Source organism: Bombina bombina, chromosome 10 (genome assembly GCF_027579735.1).
Source record: "Bombina bombina isolate aBomBom1 chromosome 10, aBomBom1.pri, whole genome shotgun sequence".
NCBI lineage: Eukaryota > Metazoa > Chordata > Amphibia > Anura > Bombinatoridae > Bombina > Bombina bombina.
The window spans coordinates 192984373-193006245 of NC_069508.1; the positions used below are offsets into that span (position 1 = coordinate 192984373).

At 39.1% G+C, this 21873-nt stretch overlaps 1 protein-coding gene across 1 annotated transcript in view; it reads right to left on the bottom strand.

Moving 5' to 3' along the window:
- LOC128640795 (ubiquitin carboxyl-terminal hydrolase 24) overlaps positions 1 to 21873 on the bottom strand; it is a 385043-nt gene that overhangs the window by 218473 nt on the left and 144697 nt on the right. Inside the window, exons 20-22 of the mRNA XM_053693215.1 lie at positions 17985 to 18080; positions 17677 to 17905; positions 16154 to 16316 (exon numbers count right to left, since the gene is read on the bottom strand). Of these exons, the coding sequence (XP_053549190.1) occupies positions 16154 to 16316; positions 17677 to 17905; positions 17985 to 18080 (488 nt within the window). The remainder of the gene's footprint in view (positions 1 to 16153; positions 16317 to 17676; positions 17906 to 17984; positions 18081 to 21873) is intronic.

Below are 21873 nucleotides of genomic sequence, written 5' to 3' on the forward strand. Positions count from 1 at the left end.
ACTCCGAGTAGGCTTTTAGCTGGGATTCATTTTGGAGGATTATTGAATATCAGATGTGACTACCTAAGCGCCTGTACACTGATGCTCATGATTTGTACATGGTCTCATACTGTTCAGCAATCAGTGTCTCCTACACCTCAATCTGGCATTGGTAGCCCATCGTCTGCCACTCAGAGGGGCCTCAAACGAGGCATAGGCTAATAACAATGCGGAGGAAAGTCGCAGTTACAGACTAAGCCTGCCTAATCTCTATTGTTATTAACGGTCAATCTACTGGGACAATTTTAGCTATCATATGAGTTAGATATAATATTAGGCTGCCTTAAAGTAACTGTACATTTTGTGATCATACATTGAGATTCTCATAGTAACATCATACCTGGGACCGTATTGTTTTGCACTGTTTGCTCCCCCTATAGACCTGCCTAACTCTAGACATCTCACTATGCACTTGTTCAATCTTTTGTTTAATGTTGCCTTAAAAGTGTTAATAGCACATAATGAGGGTCATATCTAAGCAATTCATGGGGTTATGACTAGAATTGTTGGAGTTGTTTTATATTCTCTAAAATTACTGCAGACCTGTGTATGCAGCTATACATTTATAAGGGAGCAAGGCACATATAAGACTATTCTATCTCTTGTTTTCTTGCACGGCTCCACCACATCAACCTCCATTGACCTGGAACCTTTGCCCTATTGATCCTGTTAAGAGCTTTGAGAAGGCTTTCTTTACACGTACAATTTTTACAGCTAGGTATTATTTCCATGGTAAGTCATAACTGATACGGCTACGTATAATGGTCAGGCTCTATCTAGCTGGCGATAACACTTTTGCTGCTCTCACAATGCCAATAATCATTTTTATACTCTTATTTGGCGCCCCCCCTCTCATATATACACTTTGACATTCGCATCTCACTATTAGTTTAAACAGCGTAACATATTATTAATATCTTATTTACATAGCCTGTTCCTACATGTTTAAATTCCTCATGTTAATAACTTGTGTGACAAGTGCAATTTCACGTGCAATTTATCATGCTTTCCTACTCTTTGATTAATAGATGGTGTGGAAAATGGGTGGTTTATAACTAATACAGTTACTAGTTTGCTCATCTCACTTATGTTACTACCCTCCTCTCTCCTTAATGGTTCTCATAGTGTTATTGGTGCAGGCTGGTCCTGCGCTGCTACAACTAGTTGTATCCCCCCTTCCCACACTATGCACCAAGGTTAATAGCCAGCTAGGCCCTATTATACCAGATTAAGAGAACTTGACAAGAACCAGCCATTTTCTCTCCTTTTTTGTGCACCCTCTAGTATTAAAGGAGCTCACAACATTTTTACTTCAGCTATGCCGTCTTGTCTCATTATAGCTTGTTTGTTTTATGTATCCATGGCTCAACTGACCACCTCCCCCCCCCCATATCCTAATATACCTCCTAGGCTAGGAGGGCTATCTATGTGGCTTCTCTTGCCCATGCCGCACCCTACTTATTGTATATCTACCCCAAATATCAACTCCTGCCCCTATAATGTTTCTCTACACCAGGCCCAAGAGGGTCTTACCATGTTTTAGTAGGGGCAGGAAAATCGAGTACACTATATCATAGTTTCATTACATACCTTACTAACTACAATTCTTCATAGGAATAAGCTTCACTTACAAATTGAGTTACAAGTTTTAAGTTTAGTATTTACCATCTCATCACACTACTTATATATTACAAAAACTTGTTTTGCTGTGTTATAAAAAAAAAAAATAAGGAAGACACATGAAGACCATTCGCTATTTACACATTGTGAAATATATGCCATAACTATTGTTTATATTTGACTTGCTTTGAGAATTTTGAATACATTTCATTGGCAAGTTTGTGTATTATAAATGTTCCTACAGATATAGCTTATGTATCATTTTACATTCCTGTATATTCTCATGTTTCTATGGCTTCGTGGTAACATGCATGTAACCTTATTGCGTTTTCTTTGTCTTCAATAAAAAGAATATTAAAAAAAAAAAAAATAAACTTTTGATTGAAGAAATAAACTAAGTATAAAACACCACTCTCCTCTTACGACCTCCATCTTTGTTGAGGGTTGCAAGAGAATGACTGGATATGGCAGTTAGGGGAGGAGCTGTGTGGCAGCTCTGCTGTGGGTGATCCTCTTGCAACTTCCTGTTGGGAAGGAGAATATCCCATAAGTAATGGATGATCCGTGGACTGGATACACTTAAGAGAAAAGAACTACAAATCTAACACCACATTCACTTTACCCTTCCGAGAGGGACCCTATTGCTTAGAGCCGGCAAAGAGAATGACTGGGGGGTGGAGCTAGAGGGGGAGCTATATGGACAGCTCTGCTGTGTGCTCTCTTTGCCACTTCCTGTTAGGAAGGAGAATATCCCACAAGTAAAGGATGAATCCGTGGACTGGATACACCTTACAAGAGAAATGTCTTTGCAAATCTGGAGTCTGAGGTTAGGTGTGTGGCTTGTAAAACGTATTTGCAAATCATGCAATTAATCTGAAGAGTCCAGCTATTTCCTTTGAGGCAAAGTAGAGGCAAGGAGTCCACATCTGGTTTTCTCCCATCACTCGTAGGAAAATAAATCACCAAGAGGCATTTGCACATAAAACAAAGAGAAGGAGAAAGGCACTCAAGTGAGGACAAGCTCTGGTCTGTAGCTTTTTCTAATGGATGTTGCCAAAGCTGGACTATTTCATATCAGCAAACTAATACACTTCAGCTAAGTTCTTTCATGGGAAATAAAGAAAAGGGCTAAACCCGGTGCACCCTGGGCTAACACTATACATATGGGGTCAGCTACAAAAATATATAAATCTCTCATTCAAGAAAAATGACTGATACTTCAGGGTTGGGCTGTCCTTTTAGATGGGTCCAAACATATGTACTAAAGGGAAGTTCTTTCTCATGAAAGGCTCAAACAGGTTAAAAGCAGCTGCACTCTGTGTGGATACCATTCAATAACGTAACTATAGCTATAATTGTATCGACACTGTTGCAATAAAATAGACTAACATTGTTGCAATCCACAACACTTTAAATCAATGTATCTGAAGTTATCCACATGGTCTTGAAATAAGCCTTACAGTAAACAATCCACTGGTAACTCTATGCAACACAAAAACAGAATGCTTACCAATAAATGTCTTTCTTTCTAGATGATGAGAGTCCATAGGGGTCCATAACATGTACGATATATTAACTGCCAATAGAAGGAGGTCAAGAAACCGCATAAGAGGTTTAATTCCTGCCTCCTCCTCTCCCCACTCAGTTTATGTAAAGCCAAGCAGGAGATACAGAAAAAGGTAGTAGAGACAGAAAACAGGGTTAAGAGGTGCAAATAAGAACGGTTGCCCTTATAGTAAAAAACAAAGTCCATGCGGCACAGCACTGAGGTAGTGGGTGGTGCAAGCTGTAGGGGTTCCACACAAATCCCCAACAATAGTCCAGAAAAACAGCAGCACTCACCACTTATACAAAAGCTTTCATCTTTATTGAGACATCAAAGAAAAGACAGCGTTTCGGACCTCTAGTCCTTAGTCATGTCAATACATTAATGCAGGTAACACACCTTAATAAATGGGTTTACAAACCACACCTCCTAATTAACCTCTTGATTGATAAATCACAACTGCTATTTCAATGCTACCTAGCAAATATAGAGGATGCGCCATCTAGTGACAAATACAAAAGTGCATATAAATAAAAACAATTACATATCATATACAATGTTATACATTTAACCACAAAAAGTACAGAATACATAATATCAATCTAACACTTATCTCAATTGTTACCCAAAGCAGAGGTGGATCAAAGGAAGACCGAAAGGTCATATTCTTTATTCATTCCAATTGGATACTGAGTCTCCAACTTGTTAATCCAAAACGCCTCCCTCTGCTTTAGGTAAAATTCCCTGTCCCCTCCCCTTCTGGGTATAGTAATGTGATCTATGATCTGAAACCTAAGTAGGCAGATATTGTGACCTGCCTGAATAAAGTGTTCTGCTACTGGATTTTTTATTTTATTGTTCCTAATATCGGACCTGTGCTCACATATCCTCTCCTGGACCATCCTAGTGGTCTCTCCAATATAACTCCGCCCACAAGGGCATTTAATCCTGTATATGGCATAGGTAGTGTTACATGTGAATAGACCCCTGATGCTGTATTTCTTACTAGTACGAGGATGAAAAAAATATTTTCCCTTTATCATACTATTACAACTGGCACAACCCAAACATGGGTAACAACCTAAGTTTTTTTCGGAAATATATGTCTGTACATATATGTCTGATTTCTTAGGGCCTATGTCAGCTTTAATAAGTCTCTCTCTAAGATTTTCACTTCTCCTATAGGCAATCATAAAACCCGACTGAAATCTCTTAACTAGGGGATTGATTGTGCTCAAAATATGCCAGTGTTTTCTAAGGATAGAATTTATACGATTACTCAAATCATTGTATTTAGTGACAAAAACAGGACGATCTTGTTAAGATCTTTTGATTTGGATGACTCTAGCAGACTGTTACGAGGTAATGCCGCTATTTCCTTAATCTAGTTGTCTACTAATCCCGAAGGGTAACCCCTAGATTTAAACTGGTCTCCCATTTCATTCAATCTCTGTTTAACAAGTGTGTTGTCAGATACAATTCTCCTGACCCTCAGGAGTTGACTGTGGGGCAATGACTTCTTAAGGGACTCAGGTTGAAAGCTATCAAAATGGAGCAGGCTATTTTTATCAGTTCATTTTATATATAAATCTGTTCCAAAGCCATAATCAGACTTATAAATCTTGGTGTCCAAAAACTCAATGCTTTCCTGACTGTTTTAGAGTAAACTTAATATGTGTGGTTGCACTATTCAGCTGACTGACAAATTCCCATAGGTATCCAATGTTGCCCAACCATACGCCAAATATATTGTCTACGTAGCGCCACATAGAACGAAGAGACCATTTTAAAAAAACTAATTTCTCTTCAAAGATGTTCATAAATATATTGGCATATGTTGGGGCGACATTGGACCCCATGGTCGTGCCTTGTTGTTGAATATAAAATTCATCCTGAAATAGGAAATCATTACATCTTAATACAATCTCAAGTAGGTCTAAGATAAAATCAAATTAGCAGTTGTTAAACGTACTAAATTGTTGTAAAACCTTTTTCACAGCTCCTAAACCAGATGCATGTGTTAGAGGTATATAAGCTCGAAACATCTAATGTATATAGAATAGTTTTAATCAGTAGCTATATTTAGGTCACCCAATTTGATCAAAAAATCACTTGTGTCTCTAATGTAAGAACTGGACAATTCTACAAAAGGTCTTAAAATGTGGTCTAAATAGATTGAAATATTACAGAAGCCGATTACTATTGGTTCTTCTTCTAAGAGTCATTGCCAGAATCAAACGGAGGAAATGGATATGCCAGACGAAAGTTCCAAGGACAAACTAGAGCATCCATCATGTGAGCTCTTGACCTGGCGCAATAAACTGGAAGTTTGGACGCCATTAGATCTATTTCTGGAATACCCCACCTAATTAATTGAACATGACCTGATGAAGAGACCATTCTCCTGGATGGACTGAGTGATGCTTTAGGTAAACTGCTTCCCAATTGTTTGCTCCTGGAATGTGAATGGCCAATAGAGTGCAATGGTTCTCCTCTGCCCAAGACAGAATGAGAGATACCTCTTGTATAGCTAAGGGATGAAGTCCCTCCCTGATGATTAATGTACGCCACTGCAGTGACATTGTCTTGCTGGAGCCTAATTAATGTTTCCAGTTTGAGAAGGGGCCAAGATTAAAGGCCCAGAAGAATCTCACAAAGTTCTAGGAAGCGAATAGGTAACCTTGCCTCCAGAGGGGACCATATTCACTCACACACACTGGTATATACATAAGTATGTGTGTGTGTGATGTAATAACACGTACTGACAGGGTGCAGCACACTCACACACACTGGTATATACATAAGTAGGCAAAATAGTACGGATTGTTTCTCTTTTCAAAAAAGGTACACAAATTTGTTCAAAGTCTTTAGGTCCAGCATAGTACAGTAGGTGCCTTCTCTTCTTTGGGACAATAAAGAGGTTGGAAATGAAACCCTGTCTCTGTTGAGAGATTGGAAAAGTTTGGATCACTTCCATGTCCTCTAAGTCTTGAATAAATTGAACAAAGGCAGCCGCCTTTAAAGAATCCTTTGGAACATGAGACAGGTGAAACTGTTCCCAGGGAGGTCTGGTGCGAAAACCTGTGTGATAACCCTGGTATATAATATTGAGAACAGAGAGATCCTGGACTGATCGAGATCAGGCCTTCTAAACCCAAATCAATCTGCCCCCTACAAGAAGTTCTTCTGGACAGGGGGCCTTCCCTTCATGCAGATTTTTTATTTGAATTGGGATTTTTAGACTGTTTGTTCTTAGACCAAGAAGATATAGGCTTCCAGGAAGGCTTGGGGGATTCATACTTGTGATTGGATGGAGAATTTTGGAGAGGAGAGCGAAAGGAAAAAAACAATTTGTTTGTACCTACCCTTAGACTTTTTGTCCTGCGGTAGAAAAAACCCTTTTCCCCAGTGACAGTTTTTATAATAGAATCCAATTCCGATCCAAAAAGGGACTGATAATAGCCTATTCTTAGAGACCATATCAGCTGACCAAGATTTAAGCCATAAAGCCCTCCTAAATAAAACAGCAATGGACATATTCTTGACATCAATTTTGATGTCAAAGACTGCATCACAAATGAAATCATTATCCATCTTAAAGACTTTAATGCAGCTGCGAATATCCTCAGAAGATTGATCCAAAATTATCAGAGAAAGAGAATCCCAGAAGGACACTGCAGGGGCCCCACAGGTGATTGCTTCTGCAGGTCTAAGTTAAAGAGCCGATTGGGAAAATAATTTCCTAAGCAAGCGCGCAGCTTTGCATTCCATTAGATCCCTAAACTAACAACTATCCACTATACTATAGGAAAAATATTACGTCTAGCTAAGGTGGAAATAGCTCCATCAACCTTAGGGATTACTTCCCAAGCTATTCAATTCTTCTCTTCATTGCGAATTGGAGATGTGGAACACAATTAGCACACAACTGGTTAATTTGGTCCACTAAAACAGTTTTGCATAATAAACAGGGATAATGGACTGCAGTCAGCAACTGATCAGGTTAGGAAGAGAGACATTAGCGCCAGGGGTGGGGGGGGGGAGCTTAAATGCAGAACGATAAGCAGGCCAAAGCCAGTAAGTAAAAACACAAAAAACACAACTTACATGCAAAAGTGAATAAATGCCCTTCTTTTGTTTCCCCTTCTGTCCCTCACCCTAACTGCATCCACAATTAGCTAAAACGCTAACTACATAAGACAGCTGTTTTCTTAAGGAGACAGTGAAGCTGTTCTGCTTAAAGAGGAAAAAAGGTGAACCCAAGTCAAAAACATACTGGTGTGTAGGGGTAAGAGGGTAATGGAATAAGAGTAATGATTTTAACTCAGAACTATGGAATTGTTTGTGTTAAACACATAGGTAAAGCACTGTGTGTAAAAGGCTGTGAACCCCCAACTTATATAGTATAGGTCCTCGGCTGTGTTTAGTGTCTGAATCACTTACCTGGACTGCAGCACTGTATCTTAACAGTTTGCTGAGGCCTTTCTCCCTCACAGAACGCTGATTCAGTAGAGTGCATCCAGTGCAAGTAAATATACTGCAGAAGATACTTGCAGATATACCAGCAACCCCTCATGTGGAGGCTAAGAGACGGGGTCCCCGCAACGCCTAAGGACAATTATGGTAGAGAGACTTTACCCATGAGGGTACTTACATGCCATAACTGAGGTATTTCTATACCCCTGCTTGACTCAGAATCTTGGAGACTTTATCCTGAAGTCTTCTCTGAGCAAAGATGGAAGAGAGGTACTGGGTCTCAAGTCAGGTCTGAGCTCCCAATAAATTATTAGATTTGAAGCTGCAGAAGGTTGAAGCTGCAGGACGTGTTTGAGAAGAGCTCCTGACTTTATTTTCTATTTTACGTGCTAATTCATCAACTTAACAGAAGTTGAAGTATGGCAAAAGTACTGAAGCTATTTAGGAGCATATTCTGCACAAATATTGCCCTGACCTATGCTCTTTAACACAAATTAACAGCCATCAGGAGAACTTTTGCACAGTGCGGCCTAGTGGAGTAGCCTGGATATCGAAGCCTAGTGGAGTTTGAGCTAACATGTATTATCTGCAGATGCTGCATTGAAGCGACCGCCATCTTTCTACCAACTAAGGCTATTCTATACCGCTATCTCCATCGATCATCATGGTGACAGAATTTGAAGCGTCAATGCTCCAGCATCTCGACTCTGTGCTACATACAAAACAGCCAAAAGAGGGACATCACTTTGACATCAGGCAACCGATTCCAGAGGTGCCGATACCCAAGGAACAACAATGGCAGGCTGTTCAGACTAGCGAGTCAGCAGGGGCGGATCATACCTCATGGGATGTGGCCGATTTCCGGCGACAGTTCGCTAAATGTTCAGACCAAAGCATAGAAGACTGGGTGAACCTTACGTAGTGATCTACAAGACAATCCAGCAACTTCACCTAACAAGCTGAGTTCGGAAGTGATGGGCCATAGCTGCTTAGCCACATAACAGCAACTGCTCGTCCAAATGGCTCCTAATGTGGGGATCACTAAGTCCTTACCGAAAACAGCTCTGACGTCTCGGCCCTCCTAAACGAAGCATACCCCAAAGAAGCTGGAGTCTCAGACTTCCAAGATTTTATAATACCCGATGGGACTTTTCAGAGACGAGTGTTTTGGAATATTGGTGTGGGGTAGGACACTTTCTCTCACTAGAGTGGACTGTATCGTTTTATCAGTGCGGTAACTCACCCAGTTTTCCTTATATTACAAATACTTCCCTACACCCAGAACTCGTTAATGAAGACAGTGATGTCTGAAGTCCTATCTTTTGAATATATATAAGACATTTGTTTAATCTACAGTTAGATGCCTTACTAGACCAGCGGAAGGTATTAGGTCATATGTTTATTATACTCCTATTGTGATATCTTAACTCACTTGTCATTGCTAAGCTTTAGTATGACTGCCTATGTTTAATAGAGCGTTTTTTTGCGGACTAGAAACGTTTATGCCACAGTACTTTATGCTATTAGTATTCTACTCAATGCTAACTATATATTTAAATGTATATACCCTGTTAGTCCATAACGTTTGTAGCCAATGTTTTCCATGTTTTTACTGTCATTAAAAGATTATTTAGGCTGATCTGATATTTACGTGCTGCCTTGCATAGCATACTTTTCTGCTTGTTATTATCTAAATTTGATTTGATTAAGTCTATATTTTGTGTCTAGAAGAGCTGAAAAATGTATGATAGTATGTATGATGGATACTCAGTACTCATTTGACCAAGTTTATTAAGCCAGTTCAGGCACTGAGTCAGCTCATCTTAACATTCACCATAGGCACGAGAGAGAGAAAACATTTAGTTCCTTGCTACCACTGCCCTATGGGGCAATAAGAGTTTTACATGGTGGCTGCACGGTCAGCGGCCGGGATGGCGCAGTCTAGACCATATTCTACAACCTTGTGAGGAATATCTACAGTCTTAAGAACCAGTCATGGCTAAGATGTTGCCCTTATACGCTGAATACTCATATAATCCCACTATTACCTCTATAGGGAACCGACAGCTTAAATCCCAAGCATACCTAGGACTTCCACATTAGCCTGCAAATCCATCTCAATTTTATTCTATAACTACTCTAAGTCTACACAAGACATAAATACCTGGCAACTCCTGTTCTAGGCTCACATATTGTAAACATAACGTTCGACACTATAGAGACGATGATAGCTAAAGAACACTAGATATTGTAGATTTAAATTATTTTTTCCCCTATATTTCATAATAACATAATAACTAAACAGATTAACTACCTATTTCTAATTAGATGCGATTTTGGCCGTCGGTTATTGGGGTTCCCAGTTTAATACATTTATCTTGCAACCCCATAGTACACATATCCCTACTTGGTACAGTATTCCCCAGTCTCAACTATGTATAGTTTTGTTAGCTCCCGTAGCCTGTAATTGTCAACTACAACCCCCCCCTCCACACCGCTTATTGGATAAGCATTGAAAAATGCACCCCTCAAATTATTTTTTATTTTTTTCCCTTTTTTCCTATCTCCCTTATCCTCCCCCTCAGTCAAAATTAAATGTTTTAGGGGTCTACATGAGACCCTTGCACACTATTAGGAGGTAACATTTTATAAGTGACTCAACCATAGTCTAAGAAATTATAGGACCATATCTATAAGTTGAAAATTTAAAAATGAGATGCTGCACTATTTGCTTCTCTTTTCACTCAGACTTGTATATTTTGGGACATTCCTATTCTATAACATATTACATTATTCTATTAAAGCTCTTGTAGGATGTCCCAATTTGAAATCTTTGTGTTGTTTCATGACATCTGTACACTTCGATGTATGATAAGCCTGAGAACTGTTGCATATTGATTGTTTGTTTGTATCATCTCAATAAAAAAAAATAAAAAAAAGTCTTGCTTGCAGAGAAGCTATCTCAACCTATCTCCTTGGAGACCAAGAACAAAGAGTGGTGAGAAGATATGGGAGGGATAAAAGCTCTTGTTAGGGTTCTTGACCGCCTCCTAGTGGCAAAACATATAATTATGGACACCTATGTACTCATCATACGAAAGAAAAAAACAATTTATGTAAGAACTTACCTGATCAAGTCATTTCTTTCATATTAGCAAGAGTCCATGAGCTAGTGACGTATGGGATATACATTCTTACCAGGAGGGGCAAAGTTTCCCAAACCTCAAAATGCCTATAAATACACCCCTCACCACACCCACAAATCAGTTTAACGCATAGCCAAGAAGTGGGGTGATAAGACAAAAGTGTGAAAGCATAAAAAAATAAATATTAAATTAATTTATCAGGTAAGTTCTTACATAAATTATGTTTTCTTTCATGTAATTAGCAAGAGTCCATGAGCTAGTGACGTATGGGATAATGACTACCCAAGATGTGGATCTTCCACGCAAGAGTCACTAGAGAGGGAGGGATAAAATAAAGACAGCCAATTCCGCTGAAAATAATCCACACCCAAAATAAAGTTTAAATCTTATAATGAAAAAAACTGAAATTATAAGCAGAAGAATCAAACTGAAACAGCTGCCTGAAGTACTTTTCTACCAAAAACTGCTTCAGAAGAAGAACACATCAAAATGGTAGAATTTAGTAAAAGTATGCAAAGAAGACCAAGTTGCTGCTTTGCAAATCTGATCAACCGAAGCTTCATTCCAAACGCCCAGGAAGTAGAAACTGACCTAGTAGAATGAGCTGTAATCCTTTGAGGCGGAGTTTTACGCGACTCGACATAAGCATGATGAATTAAAGATTTCAACCAAGATGCCAAAGAAATGGCAGAGGCCTTCTGACCTTTCCTATAACAGGAAAAGATAACAAATAGACTACAAGTCTTTCGGATATTCTTAGAATTCTTAGGATTAGGACACAATGAAGGAACCACAATTTCTCTACTAATGTTGTTAGAATTCACAACCTTAGGTAAAAATTTAAAAGAAGTTCGCAACACCGCCTTATCCTGATAAAAAATCAGAAAAGGAGACTCACAAGAAAGAGCAGATAATTCAGAAACTCTTCTAGCAGAAGAGATGGCCAAAAGAAACAAAACTTTCCAAGAAAGTAATTTAATGTCCAGTGAATGCATAGGTTCAAACGGAGGAGCTTGAAGAGCCCCCAGAACCAAATTCAAACTCCAAGGAGGAGAAATTGACTTAACAGGTTTTATACGAACCAAAGCTTGTACAAAACAATGAATATCAGGAAGATTAGCAATCTTTCTGTGAAAAAGAACAGAAAGAGCAGAGATTTGTCCTTTCAAGGAACTTGCAGACAAACCTTTATCCAAACCATCCTGAAGAAACTGTAAAATTCTCGGAATTCTAAAAGAATGCCAGGAAAAATGATGAGAAAGACACCAAGAAATGTAAGTCTTCCAGACTCGATAATATATCTTCCTAGATACAGATTTACGAGCCTGTAACATAGTATTAATCACAGAGTCAGAGAAACCTCTTTGACTAAGAATCAAGCGTTCAATCTCCATACCTTCAAATTTAAGGATTTGAGATCCTGATGGAAAAAAGGACCTTGTGACAGAAGGTCTGGTCTTAACGGAAGAGTCCACGGTTGGCAAGAGGCCATCCGGACAAGATCCGCATACCAAAACCTGTGAGGCCATGCTGGAGCCACCAGCAGAACAAATGAGCATTCCTTCAGAATCTTGGAGATTACTCTTGGAAGAAGAACTAGAGGCGGAAAGATATAGGCAGGATGATACTTCCAAGGAAGTGACAATGCATCCACTGCTTCCGCCTGAGGATCCCTGGATCTGGACAGATACCTGGGAAGTTTCTTGTTTAGATGAGAAGCCATCAGATCTATTTCTGGAAGTCCCCACATTTGAACAATCTCAAGAAATACCTCTGGGTGAAGAGACCATTCGCCCGGATGTAACGTTTGGCGACTGAGATAATCTGCTTCCCAATTGTCTATACCTGGGATATGAACCGCAGAAATTAGACAGGAGCTGGATTCCGCCCATACCAGTATTCGAGATACTTCTTTCATAGCCAGAGGACTGTCAGTCCCTCCTTGATGATTGATGTATGCCACAGTTGTGACATTGTCTGTCTGAAAACAAATGAACGATTCTCTCTTTAGAAGAGGCCATGACTGAAGAGCTCTGAAAATTGCACGGAGTTCCAAAATATTGATTGGTAATCTCACCTCCTGAGATTCCCAAACCCCTTGTGCTGTCAGAGACCCCCAAACAGCTCCCCAACCTGTCAGACTTGCATCTGTTGAAATCACAGTCCAGGTCGGAAGAACAAAAGAAGCCCCCTGAACTAAACGATGGTGATCTGTCCACCACGTCAGAGAGTGTCGTACAATCGGTTTTAAAGATATCAATTGAGATATCTTTGTGTAATCCCTGCACCACTGGTTCAGCATACAGAGCTGAAGAGGTTGCATGTGAAAACGAGCAAAGGGGATCGCGTCCGATGCAGCAGTCATAAGACCTAGAATTTCCATGCATAAGGCTACCGAAGGGAATGATTGAGACTGAAGGTTTCGACAAGCTGAAATCAATTTTAGACGTCTCTTGTCCGTTAGTGACAGAGTCATGGACACTGAATCTATCTGGAAATCTAAAACGGTTACCCTTGTCTGAGGAATCAATGAACTTTTCGGTAAATTGATCCTCCAACCATGATCTTGAAGAAACAATACAAGTCGATTCGTATGAGATTCTGCTAAATGTGAAGACTGAGCAAGTACCAAGATATCGTCCAAATAAGGAAATACCACAATACCCTATTCTCTGATTACAGACAGAAGGGCACCGAGAACCTTTGTAAAAATCCTTGGAGCTGTTGCTAGGCCAAACGGCAGAGCCACAAACTGGTAATGCTTGTCTAGGAAAGAGAATCTCAGAAACTGAAAGTGAACTGGATGAATCGGAATATGCAGATATGCATCCTGTAAATCTATTGTGGACATATAATGCCCTTGCTGAACAAAAGGCAGGATAGTCCTTATAGTTACCATTTTGAATGTTGGTATCCTTACATAACGATTCAATATTTTTAAATCCAGAACTGGTCTGAAGGAATTCTCCTTCTTTGGTACAATGAATAGATTTGAATAAAACCCCAGTCCCTGTTCCAGAACTGGAACTGGCATAATTACTCCAGCCAACTCTAGATCTGAAACACAATTCAGAAATGCTTGAGCCTTCGCTGGATTTACTGGGACACGGGAAAGAAAAAATCTTTTTGCAGGAGGCCTTATCTTGAAGCCAATTCTGTACCCTTCTGAAACAATGTTCTGAATCCAAAGATTGTGAATTGAATTGATCCAAATTTCTTTGAAAAATCGTAATCTGCCCCTACCAGCTGTGGACTTTGGAGCTGGCTTTGGTTTTCTAAAAGGCTTGGATTTATTCCAGACTGGAGATGGTTTCCAAACTGATACCGCTCCTGCGGGTGAAGGATCAGGCTTTTGTTCCTTATTGTGACGAAAGGAACGAAAACTATTATTAGACCTAAATTTACCTTTAGATTTTTTATCCTGTGGTAAAAAAGTTCCTTTCCCTCCAGTAACAGTTGAGATAATAGAATCCAACTGTGAACCAAATAATTTATTACCCTGGAAAGAAAGGGAAAGCAAAGTTGACTTAGAAGACATATCAGCATTCCAAACTGCATTTTGAACATGCAGTGCTGAAAATAGTGGGCAGGATAACGTGACATCATCGGCGAATAAAAGATATAACTTTTAGAACGTTATGAAACTTCGTTTTGGAGAAAATATAGGTCAGTAGGTTTTAATTAATGTTTATTAACTTTAATATGTTAGTTGTTTAGCTTAAAAATTATAACAGAAAGTAATCCTTTAAGTAAAGAACGAATAAATTCCATTTTGAATAAATATGAAGATTTATCAGCATCAACCTCTGAAACAGAATCCTCTGAACCAGAGGAATCATTATCAGAATGATGTTCATTTAAAAATTCATCTGAAAAATGAGAAGTTTTAAAAGACCTTTTACGTTTACTAGAAGGAGGAATAACAGACATAGCCTTCTTAATGGATTTAGAAACAAAATCTCTTATGTTAACAGGAACACTCTGAGTATTAGATGTTGATGGAACAACAACAGGTAATGTAACATTACTAAAGGAAATATTATCTGCATTAACAAGTTTGTCATGACATTCATTACAAACAACAGCTGGAGTAACAGATACCACAAGTTTACAGCAAATACACTTAACTTTGGTAGATCCAGCACTAGGCAGCGATTTTCCAGAAGTATCTTCTGACTCAGGGTCAATCTGGGACATCTTGCAATATGTAATAGAAAAAACAACATATAAAGCAAAATTGATCAAATTCCTTAAATGACAGTTTCAGGAATGGGAAAAAATGCCAGTGAACAAGCTTCTAGCAACCAGAAGCAATAAACAAAGAGACTTAAATAATGTGGAGACAATAGTGACGCCCATATTTTTTAGCGCCAAAAAAAGACGCCCACATTATTTGGCGCCAAAAATGACGCCACATCCGGAACGCCGACACTTTTGGCGCAAAAAAACCGTAAAAAATTACGCAACTTCCGGCGACACGTATGACGCCGGAAACAAAGAAAAAATGTTTGCGCCAAAAAAGTCCGCGCCAAGAATGACGCAATAAAATGAAGCATTTTCAGCCCCCGCGAGCCTAACAGCCCACAGGGAAAAAGTCAAATTTTAAGGTAAGAAAAAAATTGATTTATTCATATGCATTATCCCAAATATGAAACTGACTGTCTGAAATAAGGAACGTTGAACATCCTGAATCAAGGCAAATAAATGTTTGAACACATATATTTAGAACTTTATATAAAAGTGCCCAACCATAGCTTAGAGTGTCACAGAAAATAAGACTTACTTACCCCAGGACACTCATCTACATGTAGTAGAAAGCCAAACCAGTACTGAAACGAGAATCAGTAGAGGTAATGGTATATATAAGAGTATATCGTCGATCTGAAAAGGGAGGTAAGAGATGAATCTCTACGACCGATAACAGAGAACCTATGAAATAGACCCCGTAGAAGGAGATAATTGAATTCAAATAGGCAATGCTCTTCACATCCCTCTGACATTCACTGCACGCTGAGAGGAAAACCGGGCTCCAACCTGCTGCGGAGTGCATATCAACGTAGAATCTAGCACAAACTTACTTCACCACCTCCATAGGAGGCAAAGTTTGTAAAACTGATTTGTGGGTGTGGTGAGGGGTGTATTTATAGGCATTTTGAGGTTTGGGAAACTTTGCCCCTCCTGGTAGGAATGTATATCCCATACGTCACTAGCTCATGGACTCTTGCTAATTACATGAAAGAAAGGGTAAATTTTACACTGGTCATGCACTCCAGCAAATGCAATATAAAGCAATCATACATAAAGGTGCCTTCATTTAGCATCATACCTGAGCTACTCAGTCGTCCTCGAATCCCAGACGGAAACAATGCATTATTTATTTCTTTTATTGGTTGAGTACTGCCAACAAGATCTAGTCTACCGGCAGCAGCTGCCCAAGAGAGCCTCATGAAGCAAGCCACAGTGCTGGTGAAATCTTTTACTTCCATTGTCTAGAGGATTTGAAAGACACAAGATTAAATATACACGTCAAAATATTATTGAATGATAACTTACAATCATGTTTATCATGAACGGCCAATTGGCAGCCTACATGCCAGCCCTCTGCACTAGGGATAACCTGAACTAAGAATGGGTGCCATAGTTATGGTAGTCATAGGTAAAAGCGGAACTGGAAATGTGTATGTTAGGGACTGCTGGTGAGTGGGTAAACAAAAGATCTCTAAGGAGGGGTAACCAGCAGATAGAGGATACCCTGCAATCTACCCTGTATCACTGGACACTTTTAGGAAATACATTATTTGTGTATTAAATAGACATACATTTATATGCGGCGCTTAATGGTAAAGTAAATACCTTGAGATTTTCACATAAAAAGCCAGTTTACGAGTGGAGCACAAAGGGGTTTTTATTGCGGGTTTTTGCGCTTGTTGGGCTTACCGCTGGTATTACAAGTTTAAAGTAAATGTGGGCACTTGAGTGCAATTGCAATTTACACTAGAATGATTACCGTGTCCGATTTCCCCCCCCATTGACTTTTACGGGGGGAATACGTGAACGCGCAAGCAATGTTTTAAGTTCGGCTTTTTGCACTCATCGAGTTAGAGCGCAAGTGAAAACAGTTGACTTTTAACTCATAAAACGAGCGCAACCTGATGAGCACAAAAAGTTTACTTCTAGCGCTGTTAGCGCTCAAGCAGGAGCATTAATTAGCGCTCCACTTGAAATCTGGCTCAAAATGTTTAGTTGTGTATTATTTATTTTTCCCCCTTTTCATGTAATTTATCTCTAAAATTTGAGCTATTTCTAAATTTTAGAACTTGAAATACATCCTGCAAACTTCTCAAGGCTAACCCTGATACACATATGTCCCTAATTGGCTTTAACTGATATCAACTGCAAAACAATTAACTTTATACTTGTCGTCTTTGGAGTAAAGCCCATAAAAACACAAGAATATTTATAGAATACAAATTGAAAAACATTTTTTACTTTAAAGGTAAGTCCACCAGAAAATCATTATTGTTAAAAAATAAATATATATTCCCTTTATTACTCACTTATATCACTGTTATATTAATAAACTTTTTACCTCTTATTACCTTTATGTAAGTTTCTGCAGATGGCTAACTTATCTCAAGCCGGGGAATGGAAAGGATGTTATCTATCTTTTTAAACAATAAAAAAAATCAAGTACACTGTCCCATTAATAATGGAGATATACAATATTTTTTATTACCAATTTACTTATATTATTAAATTTGCTCAGTTCTTATGGTATCTTTATGATTAAGCAAATAAGAATTCTGCAGACCTCAATCTTCAAAAGAATTAGCAAACAAAACCAATTACCTGAATTGCGACACGGGCAGCAGGGATGATTTCCTCTACTCTGATGGATGAACGGTCAGAAACAGATAACTGCCTGTGAGATGACTTTTCTGGGGTGCCACAAAGGGACATCTGGCGACTTGACTGGCGGCCTGCATTTCGGAAGGGTCTGGAAGATAATCCTTCAATTCCATCTTTCATCATATCCTCATCAAATGATGTTGGCATTGTCTGCCCAACCAACAAGAACCTGACAAAGAGAAGAGCACTATTAATAATTAAACATACAAATATACATAACATATAAGCCATCTAGTATTTGTCGTTACCTTGCAAGTTGTAGGCAGATTGAGTAGACACCTTGTCTAGTTTCATAATCCACTTCAGATGGAATAGAATCCCTCTGCATAACATTAACCACCAGACTAGGAGAAAAAATAATAATGAATGACTGTTGCTTTAAATTTTCCAAGACTTAAAGAGACATGCAAACATTTTCTACCATTCATATGAAAAAGCAACATTTAAACCAAAAAAGTGAAGTAAAAGTTGATTATAACATAATTTATGTAAGAACTTACCTGATAAATTCATTTCTTTCATATTAGCAAGAGTCCATGAGCTAGTGACGTATGGGATATACATTCCTACCAGGAGGGGCAAAGTTTCCCAAACCTCAAAATGCCTATAAATACACCCCTCACCACACCCACAATTCAGTTTAACGAATAGCCAAGAAGTGGGGTGATAAAAAAGTGCGAAAGCATATAAAATAAGGAATTGGAATAATTGTGCTGTATACAAAAATCATAACCACCACAAAAAAGGGTGGGCCTCATGGACTCTTGCTAATATGAAAGAAATGAATTTATCAGGTAAGTTCTTACATAAATTATGTTTTCTTTCATGTAATTAGCAAGAGTCCATGAGCTAGTGACGTATGGGATAATGATTACCCAAGATGTGGATCTTTCCACGCAAGAGTCACTAGAGAGGGAGGGATAAAATAAAGACAGCCAATTCCTGCTGAAAATAATCCACACCCAAAATAAAGTTTAATGAAAAACATAAGCAGAAGATTCAAACTGAAACCGCTGCCTGAAGTACTTTTCTACCAAAAACTGCTTCAGAAGAAAAAAATACATCAAAATGGTAGAATTTAGTAAAAGTATGCAAAGAGGACCAAGTTGCTGCTTTGCAAATCTGATCAATCGAAGCTTCATTCCTAAACGCCCAGGAAGTAGAAAGTGACCTAGTAGAATGAGCTGTAATCCTTTGAGGCGGAGTTTTACCCGACTCAACATAGGCAAGATGAATTAAAGATTTCAACCAAGATGCCAAAGAAATGGCAGAAGCTTTCTGGCCTCTTCTAGAACCGGAAAAGATAACAAATAAACTAGAAGTCTTTCGGAAAGACTTAGTAGCTTCAACATAATATTTCAAAGCTCTAACAACATCCAAAGAATGTAACGACTTCTCCTTAGAATTCTTAGGATTAGGACATAATGAAGGAACCACAATTTCTCTACTAATGTTGTTGGAATTCACAACTTTAGGTAAAAATTCAAAAGAAGTTCGCAACACTGCCTTATCCTGATGAAAAATCAGAAAAGGAGACTCACAAGAAAGAGCAGATAATTCAGAAACTCTTCTGGCAGAAGAGATTGCCAAAAGGAACAAAACTTTCCAAGAAAGTAATTTAATGTCCAATGAATGCATAGGTTCAAACGGAGGAGCTTGAAGAGCCCCTAGAACCAAATTCAAACTCCAAGGAGGAGAAATTGACTTAATGACAGGTTTTATACGAACCAAAGTTTGTACAAAACAATGAATATCAGGAAGATTAGCAATCTTTCTGTGAAAAAGAACAGAAAGAGCAGAGATTTGTCCTTTCAAGGAACTTGCGGACAAACCTTTATCTAAACCATCCTGAAGAAACTGTAAAATTCTTGGAATTCTAAAAGAATGCCAAGAAAAATGACGAGAAAGACACCAAGAAATATAAGTCTTCCAGACTCTATAATATATCTCTCTGGATACAGATTTACGAGCCTGTAACATAGTATTAATCACAGAGTCAGAGAAACCTCTTTGACTAAGAATCAAGCGTTCAATCTCCATACCTTTAAATTTAAGGATTTGAGATCCTGATGGAAAAAAGGACCTTGCGACAGAAGGTCTGGTCGTAGCGGAAGAGTCCACGGATGGCAAGAGGCCATCCGGACAAGATCCGCATACCAAAACCTGTGAGGCCATGCCGGAGCTACCAGCAGAACAAACGAGCATTCCTTCAGAATCTTGGAGATTACTCTTGGAAGAAGAACTAGAGGCGGAAAGATATAGGCAGGATGATACTTACAAGGAAGTGACAATGCATCCACTGCTTCCGCTTGAGGATCCCTGGATCTGGACAGATACCTGGGAAGTTTCCTGTTTAGATGAGAGGCCATCAGATCTATTTCTGGAAGTCCCCACATTTGAACAATCTGAAGAAATACCTCTGGGTGAAGAGACCATTCGCCCTCCTTGATGATTGATGTATGCCACAGTTGTGACATTGTCTGTCTGAAAACAAATGAACGATTCTCTCTTCAGAAGAGGCCAAGACTGAAGAGCTCTGAAAATTGCACGGAGTTCCAAAATATTGATCGGTAATCTCACCTCCTGAGATTCCCAAACTCCTTGTGCCGTCAGAGATCCCCACACAGCTCCCAAACCTGTGAGACTTGCATCTGTTGAAATTACAGTCCAGGTCGGAAGCACAAAAGAAGCCCCCTGAATTAAACGATGGTGATCTGTCCACCACGTTAGAGAGTGTCGTACAATCGGTTTTAAAGATATTAATTGAGATATCTTTGTGTAATCCCTGCACCATTGATTCAGCATACAGAGCTGAAGAGGTCGCATGTGAAAACGAGCAAAGGGGATCGCGTCCGATGCAGCAGTCATAAGACCTAGAATTTCCATGCATAAGGCTACCAAAGGGAATGATTGTGACTGAAGGTTTCGACAAGCTGAAATCAATTTTAGACGTCTCTTGTCTGTTAAAGACAGAGTCATGGACACTGAATCTATCTGGAAACCCAGAAAAGTTACTCTTGACTGAGGAATCAATGAACTTTTTGGTAAATTGATCCTCCAACCATGATCTTGAAGAAACAACACAAGTCGATTCGTATGAGATTCTGCTAAATGTAAAGACTGAGCAAGTACCAAGATATCGTCCAAATAAGGAAATACCACAATACCCTGTTCTCTGATTACAGACAGAAGGGCACCGAGAACTTTTGTAAAAATTCTTGGAGCTGTAGCTAGGCCAAACGGCAGAGCCACAAACTGGTAATGCTTGTCCAGAAAAGAGAATCTCAGGAACTGATAATGATCTGGATGAATCGGAATATGCAGATAAGCATCCTGTAAATCTATTGTGGACATATAATGCCCTTGCTGAACAAAAGGCAAGATAGTCCTTACAGTTACCATTTTGAACGTTGGTATCCTTACATAACGATTCAATATTTTTAGATCCAGAACTGGTCTGAAGGAATTCTCCTTCTTTGGTACAATGAAGAGATTTGAATAAAACCCCATCCCCTGTTCCAGAACTGGAACTGGCATAATTACTCCAGCCAACTCTAGATCTGAAACACAATTCAGAAATGCTTGAGCTTTCACTGGATTTACTGGGACACGGGAAAGAAAAAATCTCTTTGCAGGAGGTCTCATCTTGAAACCAATTCTGTACCCTTCTGAAACAATGTTCTGAATCCAAAGACTGTGAACAGAATTGAACCAAATTTCTTTGAAAAAACGTAACCTGCCCCCTACCAGCTGAGCTGGAATGAGGGCCGCACCTTCATGTGGACTTAGAAGCAGGCTTTGCCTTTCTAGAAGGCTTGGATTTATTCCAGACTGGAGATGGTTTCCAAACTGAAACTGCTCCTGAGGATGAAGGATCAGGCTTTTGTTCTTTGTTGAAACGAAAGGAACGAAAACGATTATTAGCCCTGTTTTTACCCTTAGATTTTTTATCCTGTGGTAAAAAAGTTCCTTTCCCACCAGTAACAGTTGAGATAATGGAATCCAACTGAGAACCAAATAATTTGTTACCCTGGAAAGAAATGGAGAGTAGAGTTGATTTAGAAGCCATATCAGCATTCCAAGTTTTAAGCCATAAAGCTCTTCTAGCTAAAATAGCTAGAGACATAAACCTGACAT